The 21,680-nt window shown below is 42.1% G+C and overlaps 1 protein-coding gene across 2 annotated transcripts in view; it reads left to right on the forward strand.

Annotated features, from left to right (window-relative positions):
* The first annotated feature begins 8,137 nt into the window (after window positions 1–8,137).
* The window catches only part of SLC17A6 (solute carrier family 17 member 6), a 32,298-nt gene continuing 18,755 nt past the window's right edge, over window positions 8,138–21,680 (forward strand). The window contains exons 1-4 of one of the 2 annotated variants that reach the window (XM_072864818.1): window positions 8,138–8,223; window positions 8,300–8,302; window positions 11,137–11,389; window positions 12,485–12,603. In XM_072864818.1, coding sequence (XP_072720919.1) covers window positions 8,138–8,223; window positions 8,300–8,302; window positions 11,137–11,389; window positions 12,485–12,603 — 461 coding nt within the window. The remainder of the gene's footprint in view (window positions 8,224–8,299; window positions 8,303–11,136; window positions 11,390–12,484; window positions 12,604–21,680) is intronic. The other variant, XM_072864820.1, reaches the window with a different exon arrangement.

A 21,680-nucleotide genomic window follows, 5' to 3' on the forward strand; every position in this document is an offset into this window, starting at 1 on the left:
GTTTGTAGAAAGCAGAGGAATTGTTTCTTAAAAGCTAGAGTAATATCAAAGATAACTTCCGCTGTTAATGACACATGAGATCAACAAAAACAACAACTAACGCTGATTGTTTCAGTCCAGTTTGCTAATGAAATGAGACTTACACTTTTTTTTGTGTGTCCATTCCCCTTCATAATAACTTTTGAAGCTATTTCAGTCAAATTTCCCAGAAACATAAAAGTGTCAGAGTTAAGAGTTCCCTACAATTTTCAGAAAAATAGTTTACCAAAAGCAGTTTTGTAAAGAAAAATAAGAGGTGAGGGAGAGGGAAAAGGCATGCTGATGACATGACAGGAATGAAGGATGCTGACAGGGAAGCATTAGGGAACATGCAGGGGAGGACTGGAGTTCTCATAGATCCTGACCAGGGCCTGGTGTGAGGAGGGGGTAGTAGAAAACTAGGGTTACTGAAGACAGGAAGCCTCAGGGAGCCAGATGCATTCATTCGGATGCTCATAGAACAAGCAATATTTGCTTTAATATTATAAATAAAATGATGGGAGTCTTTTGATTAAAATACTGGTCATTTGAGGATATGCTGGCATTGCTAGTTTGGATTAGTGTTATCTGACACAGATGCAAACATATGACATAAGAACACCACCCCCACCCCCCCACCCCAATTCCTTATTTTCTTATTTTGGATCCAGATTGGAGACAATTCTATTAGGCTGATTCCAAGGAAATTTAAGAGATGAAATGTGATTGCATTCGGTCTTGAATTCATGTGATGGTTGTCAGCTTGTCAAGAAATAAAACTGAAGAAGGAAATATGGGATGACTAGAAGTCCCCCCTCAGTGAAAAACGTGGTTCTTTCTTGGGAAGGCATGAGAATCACTTTCTACAGACTCCTCTAACCCCAAACATCAACTGAAGACACATGCTTCCTCCTTATTTATTTTTTGCTACAGTTATACACACTGTCTCAATATCCTTCTACATAGAAAAGCTATGGTATAGCAGTTGAAAGTACACAAGTGTCCTTAGATCACTGCAACCTGTTCTGGCAGAGTCTAGTGGTGAAGGCGGAATGTGTTGGCTGTCTGTATCACTAGCAAATTCTACTTTGTGGATATAGATTACTAATTACAGGTTTTTGTATGTGTTTCTCCTTAGAGAAACCACTTTACAGGTAATAGAATCTCTATACATTCTTCCTACACAGCATTTTATGTATTTTGGGTTAATTTAGTCTATTGGCAAATCAATATTTGTCCTAAATAAGGATTATTCTCCCTCTTTCATAAACAAAAAAACTGAGGCGTGGAAAATAATGAGTGATAAATTCAGGCTGTAATATCAATCCCAGACCCAACACTGTAGTCCGAGAGTCTGCCCGCAAACTCCGAAGTCAGGTCCCTGTTATACTAAGCACAACTATTTTCCAAATATCTATTATGAGTTGTATTGGGTTGTTTTTCCCCACCAGGAATAGTTCCAAATGATCTATCTGAAGTTACCTTTGGTATCTCCTTAACAGTTCTCCTAGCAAATGACTGTCTATAATAGATTTAAGCCCTGTTCAAATCAGTGCGACCTGTAATCTGAATCAACAGAAAATCCTCCCCAAACTTCTCTTAATACATTTTAAAATAATGTTAAGAGACAAGTCAACAGAAAAGAAAGGACTACTGCAGCCTTAGAAAATCTGGTTCTGATTTTCTAATTCTAGCAATAAAAAGGCACCATAATACAGTCTTCAATTTGTACATTTCCCTCAAGGTTTTTCATGGAGTGAGAAGAGACCTGACTAGCACTAAGACCAAACTGACTCTTGCGTTAAACCCTTGCCTAAGCTGTTAAACAGTCCAATGATGGACATCATGGAACAATAAAATAATGATAGATTAATTATATAAAAGATCATTAACCATCATATTAATAAAAGATAGGATAACATGCTGCAATCCTTGGCTAAACTTCATTGTGGGTAATTGCATCCCACTCACCGAGTGCTGCATAGCTTTCTTGTCTACTAAGAGAATTGCTACTGCGGCTCCCCCCCCGAGGTAGGGGCGTTTCTGTCTGTCTAACATGACAGAGGGCTTGAAGTCCTCCGGGATCCTTTGCATTTAACTCATGGAGCAGTGCAGGAATTCAAAGGAACAGATGTTCCTGTAATATCTGGGAAGAAGATAAGCACTCCCATTTACTTTCAAGATAAATATATTTGATACTGTCAAATTTCTCCACAGATATACAAAAAAAAAGAAAAAAGAAAGAAGATTTTTAACATGAATATCATTGCTTTCATGATTTAAAAGGCATTTGCTATTGGGTGGATTTTTATTAGATTTTTTTTTAAATCTAGTTGCTAATATTAAAAACAAACTAGATTTTAGACAGGAAGGGGAGGAAGGAGGAAATAAATAAATCTTTATGTAATGTAACGGGAAAATTTCCAGCCGTGGAGTAGTCATATATAGTAACTGCAAATAACCTAGTGGGTTCTTTGTGTTTTTTTTTTTCACGGTGAAATCCGCTATAGTAGTAGGACATAAAAACTGACTGCACTTCTAGTGCCCTAATGGCTTTTGCCACTAGAGGGCTGAAGCAACAGCTTCAACACCATAACGAACCTGCTCTGCTACACGACCCAAACGCAGCGGGAGTACCTGAAAATTAGGCATTGCCAATAGAGTCAACACTATGAATTTATACGCTTAAAACCAAGATATTCTTTAATACAAAAAAGTGCAGCTTTCAGATACTTTTATGCCTTTTTTTCTTTTCTTTTAAACGACTGTTGTTGCCTTCTCAGAAAGCAATAGCAACGTTCCAAATACTGGGCTTTGTAGCAAGTCATTAGAGTGTTTCATCATCTATGTTAGTGCAGAGATTTCTGGGCAAATTACCTCCAGTTCAGCTTAAAACTAGAAATCACCGTGAAAAATTAGTGTGCAACTTCTGTCCTTTATTATGTATCATTTCTTGTGCTTATTAGGCTATTGGCAAAGCAATGTAATAATGTTCTAGCAACTGAATGGGGGCATCTGAAAGAGAGCAGCCCAATTTACAAGCTCTAAGCTGTCATATATCGCACTGAGCTGAAGTAGAGGAAAAGCTACATGACTTTGCTTGACAAAATCCACAGTCATAGTTTATTTTGCCTCTGCGGCCAGCTTCCTGCCAGATTTTTCTATTTGTCCCTGTGATCTTGGCCCAAAGTTCCAGATTTCTATTTCCAAGAAGCACGAGCTGGTTGTGAGTGATCTTCCATGTGAGCGTGTATGTTTGCCCAGACACATGCATTCTTTAGCGTGTTTCAGCTCAAGCCTGTTCTCTTCAGGACACAAAAGGAGAAAGATAAACAGTCTTTGCACTGTTGTAGAGATACTGAGCCAACATCTGATCCAACAGTTCAACTTCTGCCATGTTTGTTTTATAGCATATAAATTACCAATCCAGCCCACAGTTCAGGAAATTAAAATATCATTCAAGATGTAAGCGACACAGGTCAGGAGGAAACAGAAAGAAATTCTGTGAACTTCTAGCGTTACGGCACGTTACAGCTACTCCTTTCAACACCATTGTGTAATACACTTCTCAACAGGACATAATAACCACATTGTGCACACAACCTAGGTCTGGAGTTATACGCACAAAAAAGAACGAGGCTGTTTCGTACAATATATGTTTAGCCACTGCTGGATATATCTCCAAAAGGCAAAACCATCTATAAAGTACTGTCAACCCAACTTCATGTAGTTTTAGCTGGGATTCGGGAATCTTTACATGTTGGAGTGCAGGATTCAGCATAGACATGTCTTTAATGTGTCAACACGTGGACACTACATCTAAATCCTCAAATTGCTTGACTGTGTGATTTTTCAAGAGACTTGTCCAGTTGTTGCTGTGAATGACCCATCATGGCACTGGACGATAAAACAAAAGCCCACCTGAGTTGTTCTAGGGAGTGACCCTCACAAACTTTCAGGGAGAATGAGGAAGCTCCTGGTTTAAAACAATCTCTTTGTCCCCCTTTTCTGCCTCTTTGGTCAAGGGCTTGCCACAAGATTTTATTTCAATAATTTTTTGAAATATTGAATATTTATTTTCAATAAATAGTTTAGTGAAAAAGAGTTCACAAAGCTGTTGCTTCTTCCAGACAACCTTCTTCCTGGTGGCCTGACAAGCAAGATCATTATCCTGGTATTGCTTTGGGATTTTGCAGTCCCAAAGAAGGTTAAAAAATTGCTTTGCTCTTAAGGTGACATCAAATTCCATTGGATTCAACGGACAGCTACCATAACTAGGAGTAAGAATTAGATCATAGTTTTTGAGGCATGTTTATGCTGTCCTCAGTCCCAAATGACCCTGTATTACAGACATGTATTTAATGGCATAACTAAGACTTTAAGCACGCAATTTATTTCTGAAGATGATAGTGTATCATTAAGAACAGTATTTTGTTGCCTTTCAGTAGATGGGGAAAACAAAATCTCTTCGACTGAATCTGTATGATCATATGAATTTAAAGTAACACATATATGATTATTTTTCAAAATGAATCATAAAATACATATTCATTTATAAGCTCTGCATGCATGACACTCGGGAAAGAGAAAATCCTTATTGCAGTGTATCAGCAGCAAAGATAAGGTCAAAAATGGAATTTAAATAAATTGCATTTTTAAATCACTGGTATGTATCACGGATGGAAATCTTAGCTAAGGGTGTAGTTTGCTTCAGCAAGACTAAAACTTAGTGAAGAGAATTGTATGTTGCTGTGTTGACTTTGTAGTCCTCTAAGAGGATTATACTATATTTAGACACTATTTTGAGGGTTATTGTGGAAAATGTGGAGCTTAGATCTATAGTAATAAGAAAAACTGAGCTAAGAACCAGACCTGTAATTCTTCATCTCTTTCGATTAACTTGTTGAAATAGCTCAATCAGAAACTTGTAAAAGGAACTATTTATAGAAACAAAAGGGCAGGTAAGGACTCAATCCTTTAGCCTTCACACAAGCAAAAGAAAAAGGAAATCTTATCAGGTGAAGAAAATTGTATTTAATTAGAAGATTTCAGGATTAAACAATAAGCTTTCTGCTCTGTGTGAAAAACTGCAGGCATCTGCAGCATCCTGCATCATACCATATCATCCCACAGATATTCTTAGAGCCTTTTCAGAACTGCATTTTTTATGGGGTGACTTTTGACTGAATCTCTTTCCTTCTGGTCAATACATGAACATTTAGCAGTGATATCTGGACTAGAATTTTCTGCATAACATCCTATTTCACCTGCCACTGACACCAGTGGAAAGAACTCACAGGGATTTCACTGGAGTTTGAATTAGGCCTTTTGTGAGAGGAATCTGTCTGTGGCAGGTATTCATTATAGAAATAATTATTGATAACAATTTTGATAATGTATATTAATACTACGTGTTGTTTCTTCTAGAAATGGCTTATTCTACCAAGGTTAAATAACGAATATATAATGGTAAAAAAGCTGACAGGTCTGTACATATTTTATAACACTAATGACATTAGCTTTCTGCTGCTCTTATTAGTGCCTCGTGTGAAACCAAAACAGCTGAGCTTGATTGGGATGTGACTGAGTAATATCCAGATGTAACATGTGATAGACATAACATTTCTACTTCTGATGGCTACAGCAGCAGCCGAGTCACTATAGCATTTTACTATACCAGGGTTGTTAGCTATTTTGCATATTTTATCCAATTAAGGACTAACTAATTCTCCTCTAGTAAGAGTCTACACCCAGGAATGTCTCATCTGGCCTTTAAATTCACTTGCATGTGATATGATAAATTATTTCTCTTTCTCAAATCAGTCATCATTTACTTATTAAATGCTATTATTTTACTAATAATTATTGCTGCTATTGAGTACCCATAGCATCAAAACCGTGCCAGTGCTGAGCTTTCTAAAAAAAGGGCCAGAGCTCCTTGTACGTAGTGTGCAAATAAACAAAGCACCTTTGCCCTGCAGACTTTACAGTCTCAAATTCCAGCTCAGAAAAGTGCTCAGTACTTTTCTGAAAGGCTTGCGTTACGGAATCCAATCCCATTTCATTCCTGCCAAATGATTTCCTGTCCCTGCTGCCCCTCAGAAAAAAAATCTATTAATACGGGTTTCCTTTGAGCATCTGCAATGGCACACTGGAGCCACGAAAAACTGGGAAGACTCGCTTATATAACTGTGCAGCTTTGCATGTAGTGGGAAAAATCCTTTCGGCAGCGTAATGGTAGTGAAGATGCTGTACTGAAACCTATGCTGAAAACCAGGTTCAGTACCTACCATGATTTAGAAATCAGCTCTGTGTTATGATGCTAATTAGCAACATTTCAATTACATGCAGTTTTAATTTCTTTTCGACGCTAGTACTTTGTAGTGCTTTTACAACTTTGAAAGGAAATATTGAAATTCTACACGGATTAGTCATTATGGGAATTTCGATATTAAAATGATTGGTCTTTCTTGTATAACCGTGCTTTGCTGCTGGAAACCTTCATTAACCCTCCACCAGAGGGCAACATCAGAAAAACTATTTCTATAAATCCAAAGAGCAGTTGCTTCTAGGATACTGCAGCTCCAACCCACGTTTTCATCAGGGAATCTTACTTTTAAAATCCGCTGTTTACATTTTGTCACTAACTAGGCAAGTGAAGGACGTTAATAATTTCAGAAGGATTTGTTTAGAGCACAAGTTATACATTATTTTTTTAATTAACAAATCTACAGAAACTTTAAGATTAACACGACGCCTAAGAGAAATGTAACGGTTATGACTTAGAAAGAAATAGTACGTTTTGCATCTTCAATCTACTTCAAAGCGATTAAAGTCAGAAAATTACTGCTGGATTCTGGAAAGAAAAATAATGCTGTTCAGAACGTGCCCGGCTCATTCCAGTTCTGTAAATACCACAAATCAAGTCTAAATGTTACGGCATGAAAGCAGAGGACACAAAAGAGATGGAGGATATTAAATGCTTAAGAGAAAGCAGTCGCTAATGGATGCCTAATATGATATGAAATAAGCTGTGCGAGTAAATGCGGCTGTAGAGATAAATATACCTTTAGGGTAGATGCTGCCTATTTATAGCAGGAGCGTATTATTTGCAGGGAGCCCCGTTTCCCCAGAAGTGCGACTGACTGCACGAAGGCCGTGTCCTTTCTCCGCACGAACAGTGCGAAGGGCTGAGCGGCGCTCGCCCCGACGTGCGGCAAGCCCCGCGGCGTGGCGCTGCCCGCGGCCTCCGGCAGGCCCCGGGGAGGGCAGCGGCGGTGGGGCCCCGCGAGGCCCCGCTGGCGCGGCGCCGTTCCCCGCGGGCGCGGGCGCGGGCGCGGGCGCGGGCGGGAGGGGGGGGCGCGGCCCCCCGCGGGCTGAGGAGTGGGCGCGGCGCCGTCCGCGGTGCTGACGGGGCGCGGCGCTGTCCGCGGTGCTGACGGGGCGCGGCGCCCTGAGGGTGCCGCTCGCCTCCGCCGCCGCCTCGGGGCGCGACCTGCGCGGCCGCGCTGGGAGCGGCGCTGCGCGGGTGGGCGGGCGGGGGCAGCGCGGGCAGGCCGGGGCTCCTCGCCGTCCGAGGGGTTTGGCCAGCGGCTCCGGGCGCGCGGGGTCCTTGCAGCTGTCTGCCTACGGCGGCGAATCGCACCCCTCCCCCTCCAGCTCTACAGCCGGGGACGCCGCCAGCGCCAAACCGAGATTGCTTTGAAGCGCTCCCGCAGAGGGATCTCCGTCCCCTCCCAGCCGGGCATGGCACTGCCTCCACCCGCCACCACCGAACCCTGCGAGGCCGAGAAGACTTTCTGACCGTGCCTGGCAACTCCGCGCTGCCGGGAAACCCGGGGGCTGCCTGCAGCGCTCTCAGACTCCCCGCCGGCTGCCGCACACAGGCGCGCTCCCTCGCCCTCGCCCTCTCCCTCTCCCCCCCCGGCTCCGCACGCCGTCTCTCCCTCTCTCACACACACGCGCGCACGCTTTCTCTCACTCTCCCTTTACCCGGAGGTGCACCGATAGCCATTTAATGAGGGGGAAAAGTTAAGAGATTAAACCAATATGAACCATCGTTGCTCGTAGCAGTGCCCTATCCAGAGCAGAGCAGAAGCCAGCGAGCACCCCTGCAGGAATGGAGTCGGTAAAACAAAGGATTTTGACCCCTGGCAAGGAGGGATTGAAGAATTTTGCTGGAAAATCGCTTGGTCAACTCTACAGGTAAGACTGAGATCTCTTATAGGACTCTACTTCCTAGAAATAATTGGAAGCTTTTCTTAAGCGCCAGCTGCTGAAGGAGGTCGAATGCTTTGGGGGGGTTAGTGGTGGAGGGGCTGGGAGCTGCTGAGACACTGCTGATATAATCTGGATCCTGGAAACTAGTGCTGAAGCTTCTCAATATGGCACCCTCGTAACTTCTCTATCTGATTCGTAGATGGTGCCGGTAAATATGTAGCGAAAGATTACCCCATCTTTCTCCCACAAAAACAGGATCCCATCTTGAAATCATAATCAGGAGAGAGCAGCTCCCTGTATTTGTGTTCCGTGTTAAATTTGCAATGCAGTCACAGGATCTTTCCCCCTGCCCTTACCAATCATTAAAAAATAATAATAATAATCTTTCCTGGTTTCGATTAGTCTTGTCCCTTGTGTAATTCGTCGTCGGAGGAAGATAAACATGGAGATGTATAAATAATTGATATCCGAACGATTTTTTTTTCTCCTGAAGCTGAAACATATAGAGGGATGTGTTTAATTATTTATCCGCCTGCCTTGAGAAGCGTCCATTTCTCTTATAAGTAATACACAACTGCAATTGCTAAACTCAAAAGCATCACTCAACAGTATGTTTCTGTGTGTACAGAACATTTCTACCCTCTTCGAGCCCTGTACACACAGACAAACAAGCCCAAATTCTCGCATACCTAAAAAGTGTATGCACTAAAGTTGACACATCGTGCTCCATCCAGTCTGGCGACTTGAGTGACCTCCAGGACGTTTGAGAAGAGTCTCTGAAATTCCAATGTATTTTCGATTGTCCTCTCTGCTAGAAATTATCCCGAAGTTGGTTTTTTTGTTGGTTTTTTTTTGGTTTTGTTTTTTTTTTTCCGAATTACAGATTAAAGGCAACTGCGGATCTATCTGCCTAGGGTAGGTCACGTAAAAGTCTTTTTTCCATACCTATGCGGCAGTGTTGGGCACAGGCACAAGGCTGTTCCACAGCATGAGTCACAACTTCTGCTGCCATTTTCAGGGAAGGGGACAGATCAGTGAAGTGATAAAGACAAAATCAAGATTTTCCGGTTTAGTAGGAAGGGTATAATTTTGAAAAGCCAAAAGCAAAACCAAAGCCATCAACAACGCAGTGAATATCCTACAGGTTTTGGTCATATTTAAGTCGTTTTCAACGGTCAGAAAAAGAAATACTGATAATCCAGAATAACTGCTTAAAATGTAATTAAGGAAATAAACCTCTTTCTCGCCCTAAAAGACTCTACAACATATAAATAAAAAGATCGTGTCTACAGCTTTTTATCACACAGCGAATAATGGAGAAACGGTGTTTGCATTTTCCAGCAAAACTCCGTTTGAACTCCCCCCTTGATTAAGCAATGCGCGATTTACGAATCTTTTTCAACGCACGGGACTGAACTAGTTCCTTTCCGATTCTTAGAATTAAAAGAGTTTCCCTGTCCCTTGTACCCCAGTGTCTTCCCGAAGACGAGAAGCCCATTCCGGGAGAAGACACTTCGACATCATTCTTTATTCGCACGAACGAATTTTGAACATTAAAAACACGGTGTTTTATTTTATTCACAACTTTCAGATATTTCTTAATGCTGCGGTCTTTAAGCACGGCAATAACTCTCGCAGCAAAGAAAAATCGGGAGGACTTCAACTGAGCAACTACTGGAGAAAATCCTTGTATTTTCTCCAAAATAGGGAGAACCGTTTGAGCCTTATTCTGCTAATTGTTACTGCCCCATTAGCCGGATGAGTTAACCTCAAAGAGATGCTCCTCCGAGGAGATTTCTGACGTGAGAAAACAGCCCTAGAGCCGGGCTGAGGGCAGCGCTCGGAGAGTCCCGAGGGTCGGGGAATGGTCACATATTCGCTCCTCAAGACGATGGAGCTAGGTTTAAGCGGTTAGTCCTTCTGTCTTTCAAATATCTCAGTGACTGCAAAAGAAGAGTAAGAGATTCAGCATAGGACACTCGTTCGCTACACCCGATCTTTCTTACTACCGACACGGCGTTTTTAAAGCTTTTCCAGCAAAGAAGAAATAAACCGAAATGTTCTAAGTCACTTTTCGTGGATGACGGGGGCGGGGGGGTGTGGTGTGTCGGTATTTTTCTGTTGATTCGAAATAGCCGCAAATAGCCATTCCCCTTCGGATTCCTGGACATTGTTTTCTAGGAGATAGGATGCTCATGTAAAACCAACGGAGTGGGGGCAATAAGATCGAGCTTAAAGCTGATCTGGGAAGGTTAAACCTGCTAAGCGATCACACGCTCACAACGTTTAGCTGAGCAGATACTATATTTTGGAAAGACTTCTCCGGAGACGCCAGTTCTCTAAAGACGGTCATGTTTTCTTCCACTGCATGTGACAGCCATTTTGCAAATCTAAAATAAGTAGCAACATCGCCCCCCCTCCCCTTCTGTTAATATTTCTTTTGTTCCCAGACCTGAAGCGAGATTCACGCCAAGATCATCCCCCTTGGTGTTTCTGATCCAGCAAGGAGGGAATGAAACCTTCTCCAACAGCCTGTGTCGGTTTCCATCCTATGCCTCTTGGGCTACCCAACATGGCGCCTCTGCAGTGGTTACAGATGATGTCTTCTTAATGCGTCCTACATATTTAAGCAGAAGTCTTTAATGATAGATGAGCAATTCTCAGCTAGAGCTCCTCCCTGGGCTTCTGCGGCGGGGTGGCGGGGGGAGTTGGGGATGACTAATCGTGACTCCCACAGGTCATTGCTAAAGAACAGCTGAAGGTGAATGGAAAACAAGGAATAAATCTTCAAATGGAGCCAAAGGGGCGGGGGGAGAGGTGAACTTAAGCCTTCAGCTACCCGCAGTGGCTGTGCCTTCAGGCGGCCAGGGCTTGACTTTCCCTTCTTGTGTCGGGCAGAGTCCTAGAGAAGAGGCAGAAGCCCGGGGACACCATCGAGCTGACGGAAGATGGAAAGCCCATGGAAATGCCCGAGAAGAAAGCCCCGCTGTGCGACTGTACCTGCTTCGGGCTGCCCCGGAGGTACATCATTGCCATCATGAGTGGACTGGGATTCTGCATTTCCTTCGGGATCCGATGTAACTTGGGAGTGGCCATCGTGGATATGGTCAATAACAGCACCATACACCGAGGAGGAAAAATTATTAAAGAGGTGGGAACCCTTCCCTCGTAAATCCCATGTCCTCCCAGTACAACTCCCAGGTCAAGCACCTTAGCGCAGGCGAGACGGGCTCTGACGCTTTCCCGGCGCTTCCCCCGCTTCAGCCCGCGATGCTGCCCGGCCCGGGCGGGCGGCCCCCTCGCACCGCCCGGCCCCGCCGCCGTTCTGGACGGAGAAACAATTTCTACCCATTATTCATATTTTTCCTTTTCGGTTCCCAGCTCCATTTGGCAGTACTAATTTGCGGGCAGGTTGGTTTTTTTTGGTTTTTTGGTTTTTCCTTTTGCACACAACCTTGAAAAACGCAGCTATCTCGTAAAACAAATGTAGGGGATGGGGGAAGGAGGGCGTCGAATAAGCGCCTGCCAGCGGATTCGCCGCGCTGTAACGGAGACGGGGAGGAACGTTTGAAAACACCAGGGTGAAAGAATGTGCGTTGATAAAAGGCGTAAATGATAAGACCCGCTTTAAAGAGAGTTATAGCGTAGTGAGAAAGAGGTGAATGAGTGTTAAATATCCAAGTCCGGAGACAAACCGGCCCCTATAGCTCACTCCTTGCACGGGAAGAGGTTGCAGCCACGGCCGTGCGGGCAGGGAGGGCCGGCGACGCCTCGGCCCCCGCCCGCGCAGGGCTGTATTTGCGAGCCCGGCAGGCACGGCCCCGAGCGGCGGGGCAGCAGCCGGCTGCTCCGGCGGGTCCCAGCGGCTCTCCGGCCCTGCGCTGCCCCGGCCCGGCCCCGCGGACCCTGCCCCGGCCGAGCGGCTCGGGGGACACGGGGCTCTGGTCCCTCGTGAGCCACCCTGCCCCTCTCGCGTCCCGCAGAGGCACGGGCGGTGCTGGGTTTGGTTTGCTGCCGATTCTCTGGCGGGCAGCCGGAGTGTTCGCTGGGGTGGGCTGAGGCGGAGCGAGCAGCTCGGGGCGCCCGGCGCCCCGCGTCCTTGTCCCTGTGCCAAGTGCCACCGCCGGGGTTAGAACCCCCTCGACTGCCCGGGGTGAGGTTACTGCGGGTGAGTGCTTTAACCTGGCACGATTACAGCCTTCCTCTTCTCTTTCTCTCCTTTTCTCCCGGTGCCTTGCCTTGGAAGAAAGCGAAGTTTAATTGGGATCCTGAAACAGTTGGCATGATCCACGGCTCTTTTTTCTGGGGATACATAATCACCCAGATCCCCGGAGGGTATATCTCGTCCCGGCTGGCAGCTAACAGGTAACGACGGCCTAAAGAGCCCCCGGGTCCTGGACGAGTCCGAGCGGGAGGCGGCCGGGGAGCGCGGGGCGGCGGCGGGGGCGCGGCGGGGGAGCGGGAGCGGGGCGGCCCCGCTGGCAGCCACCGACCCCCGGGCCGGGGCACGGCCGGGGCCGCCGCAGCCGGGGCTCCCCCGCAGCACCCCGCCCCTGGCTGAAAGGCAGTCGCCTTCAAAAAGGAAGGAAGGCTTGCAGGAAATCCGGGAAGGCGGGGGTGCCGATGCGTTGACCCCCCGCCTTCCAACTGCCTTCTGCTTTTGCGGGGCATAGCTCGTGTTGGTTTCTTTCTCCTTTAAAAAGTCGTTTAAGGAGGTTGTGGCAATGATATTCAAACCACCCGTATTCAGAGGCAAATTAATATATTCGTTATTTCGTCAAAGCTTGAGAGTTTCTTTTCCGTGGCTGAACGAAAGAATGTCATGATTTTTGCTTTAAAGAAAAGGAAAATCATCAGCAGGAATTTTCCATTAACGCACAAATGAATTTAGAATGGGCGAAAAACATGTTTCAATGAGACTTCCACAATGAAAAGGAAGTGCAGATGGTGCGGGGACTTAAGGACTCGTTTCTATGGTGTCTGGCAATTTTTCAAGCACCCAGGGTGCGATTCTACCTGTTAATTAGATCCACTGAGTATTCAAGACACATGAGGCTTTCACATCCATCCTTAATGCCATAGGCTCATCGTTTGCAGAAGCAGCGAAGGTCCTAGTGCCACTCTTCAAAACAATAACAAACGAAGTGCAAATGGATACTAAAATCAGCAATATGTACCTTTAACTCTTCTCAGGAGTGTGCAACATCAAAGGTAGGCCTGGGTAGGCAGAGAGGCTTTGCCTGGCGAGCAAGCTTACTTGTGTGTGTTTGAGAAAGAGGGGGAGGAGAGGGGAGCTGCGGCAAAAATGCTCTCTCCAAGGTAAATAATACCTTTGAGGCAGAGACCTACATTAAAAAGAATGAGGACTTACTAATGGAGAGACGCTCTGTAACTGAGATAACCCTAATGCCGCTCCTTTTAAAGCAAATAAAACAAAATACAACATTTATTAAACTGGGGTATCCATTGCCTGTTTGTTTACAAGTGCCATCTTTCTGATAATGGTTCAGAAATGTAAAAGGCTCTTTCGAATAACAATTAACAGCCAGTTAAAGGGTTCTTTTGCTTTTCTTCCTCCTTGAGCATTTTTGCATCTTTATACAGTCTGTAACTCCTCAGGATTAATTGGAGTTTTGCTTGAGTAAAAACTGCAGAATTTGACTCAGAGAATCAAAAATCTGTCTTCATTCACCCGAGCAACATCAGTAAAGTAATTTGAATCAATCCAGATTTAAAGTGGTGCAACTACAAAGATTTGCAAGACAACAGCAGGGACATTCCCAGGAAAACTCAGTAGCAGAAACACACAACTTGGCATATGTGAATCAAATTTTCCTCCTCTTCACAAACATTTACATTTGCAACAGTAAATGAAGACTAGTTCCAGTTATTAACCTGGGTGTATTTTAACTCCGCAATTTTCACAATTAGTGGTTAGTTATTACTATTGTGGAACCCTCTGAGACAACTCCAACACAAGGCAAATGACTATGTAAATCACAGATTTAATTAAGAAACTAGCTACGACATACATGCCAGTAATTGCAAATAGTAAAATACGGATAGTAGCTGTGATTTATATTTAGTTTGTAGATAAAAATGGCAGAGAATAGAGTGCTGAGTGGTTAGATGCAGTGGTTGGAATGACAGGGTATTGAGGAGGTGAAAATACAAGTTAGTTCCTGAATGCTACAAAGAGATTTTGACATCTACACGTTCAACTTGAAATGAACAGGATGACTGTAGGGTAAAGCAGCAGCCAAAATAGGCTGCAAGCCTTGATGTCCATATCCTTTCCAAGAAACTGCATGAGAAAAAGTCAGACAAGTGAGTATGGAAGCCTAGAGGCCTACAGCACTAATAGAATATGAGCTACTGTAAGAGTCTCTGCTGATTTACATGTCTCGTGCTACAGCCACAACTGGTGCCTTCACACTGTGGTGGATGATAGCCAAGTAACTTTTTTTTTTTTTTACAAACCTCACTGAATATCTTTGTGGTGTCAATGGTTTCCTTTGCATTTTGCATCCAGAGCAAGTCTGAATTTATGCAGAAAAACGAACTTCAGATGTGCTCTACATAAAAAATAATAGACTTTAGAATAGCATCACCAGATTCAAGACGATCTCTGAGAAACTCAGTCTTGAGCTCAAGAAGAAGGGAGATTTTCAAGAGCTTCATTCCCTGGAAGGGAAGGAGATAATGATTACATGGAAAAGACAGCATGAATGAAAAACTGACTCCAAGATGCTAAAAGGAAGGAAACTGGGAGGAAGATTAAGGTGTGCTTTGTGAACTTAATTTGTTATTGACAGGGAGTTGCTGAGTGTATGGCACTGAGTTTGCTTGACATGAAGATTCAGTCTAGCAACCAATTATAGAGATTGGGTTGACATAATTCGAAAGTTTCTCTAAGGTATAACACATGGAAGAAATGACCCTCCTGCGGTATCAAGAAAACCTTTCTACACACAATGCATTAATTTCAAGCTGGGCTGAAACCCTTTATTTTGATTCTGACCCTGTTTTAAAATGCTTACTGCCAATCAAGAATTAGCAGTCCTGAGCTCTGAACTCTCTAATATATTTTCTTCAACTGAGTCTGTCAATGGGTAGCATTTTACTGACATCCTTTGCTAATTGTAGAACTCAAGGCTGCTGCTGCATAGTTATTCTGTTCTGCCTTGACCTACTGCTCTTATCATGCATAGCTCCCCATTACTTCTGACAGATCAGATTTAGTGATTTACAGGTTTACAAGTAGTAAATGGAGTTTCTCAGGAATTTGCACTTGATAGCTTGGGTCTCAATTTATCTCATATTGCATCACTAAGAATTTTGTGTTATAGAGCATTTTCAGCCCAACACTAAGAAAAATACTTTATTTGAAAGAGGTATATTTACGCTGCTGTACTACCAACAAGGTCAAACAAAACCGTGTTCGAAAATTGCAGAGAACATTCAGAAACAACACATCTCCCAGGCACTTACCTCTCAGGTGGTCAATAGAAGTTGGGCTAGCACGTTACAAAGGTCAGTGCTCCTGAACACTATCAACCTTTATTGACTTCTGTAGGAATAGGAAACCTTCAGTACATTGCAAGACAACATCACTTTTCAAAAGACATGGATTGGGCCTCAGGCGCCCCCTCATTTGCAATCACTGGAGCTTTAAACTTGCATCCTTTGAGTAGTGTGTGAAAATAGAAGAGGATTCTCTTTTGCTACAAGGCTAGAGACCTCTTCTCCCAGAGGAAGATCCACCTCTGGAGGATGCTGGTACGAAACCACTATGCAACCAACCACAGGAGACTGGAGGTCCAAAGGAAGCACAATGTGGAGTGCCATGGGTAGAGTTCATTACAGCTATACCTTTTCTCAGGGTTAAGTTCTCAAAGAACAATGAACAATTAACCTTGCCATCGATTAAACATGACACGATGATAGCAGTATCGAGCAGGCTCTAGCAGTTTAGAGAAGGCATCTTGTCACATGGACATCCAGGTTTGCAACTAACCTAGATTACTTCTCCTATTTGAACATACGTACAGCTTTACACTAAAAAAAGCTCCCTTCTCCCCGGGCTGCAGTACACTGGGAGTAGAATTCATGGTCCCCACAGAGATGTTTATGTAACTCTCTTTATCAAGAGAAAATCAGCTATGATTCAGAGCTTTTGAGACTGTAGGGGCAAGAATAGACAAGCAGATTCCAGAGACAAATCCCAAATGATATAACTGTTTATTGGTTACAACCCTTTCTGATTAGTAATAGCAAAGCTTTCTCCCCAAAAAGTGAATAAAGAGTGAGACTTTTTTGTTGTTGTTGAGAGTGTCGGGGATTCAATGGTATATTTTTCACTAAATAACAGTGGATTTTGACTAGTGTGAGCAGGGTTTTCAGGAGGAAGGAACTGAGTTGCTTTTTGCATTGTTTAAAAGTATTTTTCCTTGAAAAATACAAGACAACAGGAAAATTCAAGTGTGATGCCCTAATACCACATATCCACACGATTTAATCGGCTGAGCTATTACTCATAATGGCAGTTCATGCCATTTAAAAGCATATAAAATCTCATTTGAATGCTTTTAAACTACAGGTTTTAATGTCAGCATTACAGAGGCTCCCACCAGAGGGGTTGTTACTATATGATTACGATGTGTCTGAACAGAATGGGTATGAAATGCTGAAAGTCTTCAAACCCCACCTAGTCTTAATTTCTACTTAGTCCATGAAAAGAAATTTGTCTAGGGCTAATCAGAATTAATCTCGTCTTTACAAATTTAAAAAAACAACCATCGTTCTCAGTGACTGAAATCTTATTAAAAGAAAGAGAAATTGATGGTTTGGTGGCTCTTCAACTATATCATTCAAAATTTAGGTAAATGGAATGCATTGAAACATCAATGGCCAAGATGTTTAAATGTTTTGAAACAATGCAATATTCTGATATGAAATTCAGAAATGTCATTTAATAATTACATTATTTTGTAGTGTCTTAACAACTGTATTATAAAGAGATTTTGCTGTTCTGATGCTTTGAAAACAGCAAACTGGAAACTGGTGCAGTTTTTCTTGACTTTGAGCTCCTCCAGGAAGATTTCTATTGTTTAACTAAGCGAGTGAGTTAACAAGCACTTCAGAGCTCAAGTGTATTGTGTCATTCCCAGCATATGCATATCTCTGCCTGTCTGCGGTACAGGGACCCCAGGTTACTTGGGGTATTTGCCTGGGTCATCACGTGGTGTGTCGAAACCCCTTCTTTTGTGTTTTGCACAACCAAGTGAGTGCCTGTAACTGGACTAGTGATATTTATCACACTGGGAGGCTGATGGTTAACTGGCTTGTGTTTATGAACCTTTCAAAGATTTATATACCGTTATGATACTGCTGAATAGTCCTTAAACAAGATCTACTGTGACCTTCACATTTCATCAGCCATTTTGGGAATACGTATAAAAGCTGATAAACTTATGGGTACAAAAAAGACCAGACAATCAGATGATATATTCAATACCGTTTGGTAAACTGGGTTCTGTTCAATATATACGACACTCAAGTGTGAAGTAACATCTGCGAGTAGGGAACCACCCCGGAAAGCAGTCATGATGAGTGGGATCTTAAGCCATGCTGGACTAGAAACCCATCATGAGCTTCCAACATGATGCTCTAATAAGGAAGTCGATGTAATCCTGGGATATGTATTTTTCTGTATTTAGAACAGTGAGTGTATTTAGGTCAATGACACTGACCTGGGACTGTTGCAGGTAATTTGGGTACTTGCATAGTAATATGAGTGTTGAAAAATTAGAGATTTATTTAGAGATCTTTAATTACTTAAAAGGTGATAGTATAGAATGTCCTATAGTGAAAGAAATAGCAAGAACTATGTGTTCAGTATATTAGTATATAACAAAAAATACTAGGAGGTAATCTGATTACAAAGTCTGCATATAACTCCACTGGAAAAAATTGCTGGGTATAAATGTGTGCTTTAGTCCCATGGAAAGATATAATAAGAATCAGTAAATGACAGCCATATAAATGAAAAAACATAAATATTAACAATAATGACTAGCCACCACTGGTCCAACCAGAGAAATTATATGCTAGATTCTTCTTCTTTGGGTGTTAAATTCTTATATTGGAAGTTATATTTTAGCTATTTTAAATAAATGTTTTCAGTACAGCGATAATTAAGCAAAATATAAGGGATAATCAAGTGAAACATAAGGATTAATGCCATAGCAAATGTCAGGCTAGATGGCCTTAAAACTATGCACTTGTTTTGTCTTTAATCTAGAAATATAATAATTTTATTTAAATTAATATTTCCTATTCCACATTCATGCTATTGCAAAGTTGCAGCTGTCTGTGAATAAAGTACCTGCTGTGCTGTTACACGTGTATGGAAAGGTGTGAAACTGTACTAGTTTTTATCACCTCATCTCAGGATAATTTAAATATAGTTATATTTTAACTGCTGATACACTCTTTAAAAATTATTTAAAAAACATGCTGGAAATCTATAATAAACCCCTTGCCCTATCAAAAGCATTACCTAAATGCCATGGCAGTATTTCCTCACTGATTTCCTAAGTGAACAGTTTAAGCACTTACTGTAAATTGGGAAAAATTCTCTGAAATTAATGGGTCATTGTTAAATTACACAGGATAGGGAATTAATTCCCAAGTTTGCAGTTATATATTTAAAACAGAAATGCAGGTTTTGACTGTATGTGCCAAGTACTGTTTCAAAAATAGATCTGCAATAATCACGGACTTTTTTTTGGTAAAACAAAGCAGAGTGACCATTTTAGCTTATTTGTGTATACTCAAACATTAGAACTCTCTTACACAAAGAAATAAAAATGGCAGAATAGAATAATTTTTTAAAAATTAAAGTCACCTTATAATTCTATGATAATGACATAAATTTCTCATTACCTGTTAAACAGCAAATCCTGGCACTATTCATATTAAGAATCGTCACTACATAACTATACTAAATTTCTCTACAATGCAATTATCTCTCATCTATGTTGAACTCTTCATCATTGTTGCATTCTAACCTGATGAAAATACATAAATCAACCTTTCACTTCAAACTCGCCTTTGTTTTTAAAGTGCCGTTCTTCTTGTTATTAAGGGCTAAATCCTTCTTCCCAGCACGTAATCCGATAGGATTATTTGCGTGAATAAACTGAATGATATTTCAGACAACTGTATGTCAGTGCATCTCATCTCAAAGATTTTCACTGAAACTGTGTCATTAGTGTGTCAGTGAAATCAGAATATTTCTCCCTAACTCAGCCTTAATGACAACAAGCATAAAAAATGTAAGGCAAAGTATTGGTTTAGAAATGCAAGTCCAAAGATTTCCTAGAACTTTACATCTTTACATTTTCCTGGTTTAAAGAGAGAAACTATTTACTCTCCTTTAGCAGGTAGATATATTGTGTGTTTTTCTGATTTGCAAGCAAGGTATAATTCACAGCATGACCAGGGGATTTGTGGATGGTTAGACAAGACCCAACTTCTCAGCTTCTGAAGACATAAACTGACCTTGTGCTGTAAGAGAGAACCCCTGAAGTTGTACTTGCCAACACCACCTTTCATGTTCAGTTCAAAATCCTGCAGATTAAACTGGGCTCCGATCCCAGGCACTGGTGTTGGGTTCATCTGCTTCCAGGCAAAGAAGCCAATATTGCACAAAAAACCCAAGACGATTTTGTCACCCTGCTGCATTGCAGGGTCTTTTAAGCACCAGTCACTGCAAGAAGGTGTCTGGGGAAACATCTACGGGTGGCTGGTACCTCTGTTCCCTCTGCCATATGGCTCAGGGTCCTTCCATTTTTCTGTCATGAATGATGAAGCTGTTTTCACAATTTAATGATGCAACAAGGGATTTGGATGGGGGTTTTGGTTGATAAAAGGGGGCCTCAGATGTGTGACAAAAATTAATAATGTATCCAAGCTCTTATTATACTAGATTAGATGGCGGGAGGTCGGCTTTTACATATTAATGCTTCATGAAGGGCTTATAATAGGATTTAGTATGAAGGGCACACAGATACATCCCCCTCCTCCCATGTACACATATGAATGAAAATAACCTGTTTTATCACGTTTTAAAAAAGCCAAATAAAGCTGCTATACTATGGCTTCTGGCCACAGACTCTTATTAAAGAGGATCAGTTTTAAGAGATTCTCTCACAAAGCACGGTCAACCTAAGACTGGCACTTGGGAATAAATGTTCCTCTCTAATGTCAGAGGTAGCTTATTCTATCTGTTTTGCTGGGCAGCTGAGTTCATCGACCACTCTAATATTCATGGCATAATCCCAGCTTTGTTAGCCCTATGCCATTTTATGCAAATTAAAGGCCCAATTCGGAAAAAACCCACTACATTCTGTCCATCATTTATGAAGCCATAAATTGGCAGGGTGGGCATTTCACAGGAATATGTCTACAGTAGAGTGGTCAACAGAGTCATCAGGAAATTAGCCTATACTAGAGAAAAGTCAGAATGATGATATATGTCACAGAATAGCTAAACAGTGTCTCCCCATACTGGGTTCATTTTCACTTAGTCCGTTTCAAATACATAAACATAAATAGAAGTTGTCCCAAGAAGGGTAATCAGCATGATTACAGACTGAAAAGACAACTAGAGTAAGAGAATGTTATCCGGAGTATTTAGGTTACAAAGGAGATGAACAAGTGACATGATAGGTACATACTTAATGAACATCAGTATAGGTAATGTAAGTATTCCAAATGAGCAGCTACTCACAGTTCGCCATCAAGGGGGTAACCACTGATGCACGGGAGAACAGCTGAAAACATGGAAAAAATTGTCACACTATATTACCAAAGAAAAATAATCTTTTCAGAAGTCAGTAAGAGCACTGTTTATATTTACATAAATTGGAAGCAAGTAAACCATCACTAATGGTGTTAAAATTTAGCTTCCAAGCAACCCTCAAGCAAGAACATTATAGGCTAAAATACTATTTTCTCTGTTACTGAGAAGCACCTGTATAACTCTCAGTTGACAAATGTGGACTTTTGGAAGTATTTGGATATAGAATGGCAGTGATCCTCAAGGTACTAAATGCAGAGAACTACATTTACTCTTGACGAGTTATTTCAGGACTAAATATAAAATTTTCAGAATTTGGCCCTGCTTGTTCAGATATAACTAACAAGAGTAGGGTTATGTCTGAAATTTGGACTTATTTTTGCACTCCATCCTCCATTGATCCAAATCCTTTGAAATCAGTATCTGTAGAAAATTTGCTACACAGTTTACATAAAATGACACCAGATGCTTTCAGACCAAGCTGATAAAGAAACTTATAATTTATTGGAATTATATCACCCAGATATGTCAATACTGTCAAATAACTGTGCTCCCAGTTCTCTCCCAGGTCCCGAAC

The sequence above is a fragment of the Ciconia boyciana genome, chromosome 6 (genome assembly GCF_034638445.1).
Source record: "Ciconia boyciana chromosome 6, ASM3463844v1, whole genome shotgun sequence".
Lineage (NCBI taxonomy): Eukaryota > Metazoa > Chordata > Aves > Ciconiiformes > Ciconiidae > Ciconia > Ciconia boyciana.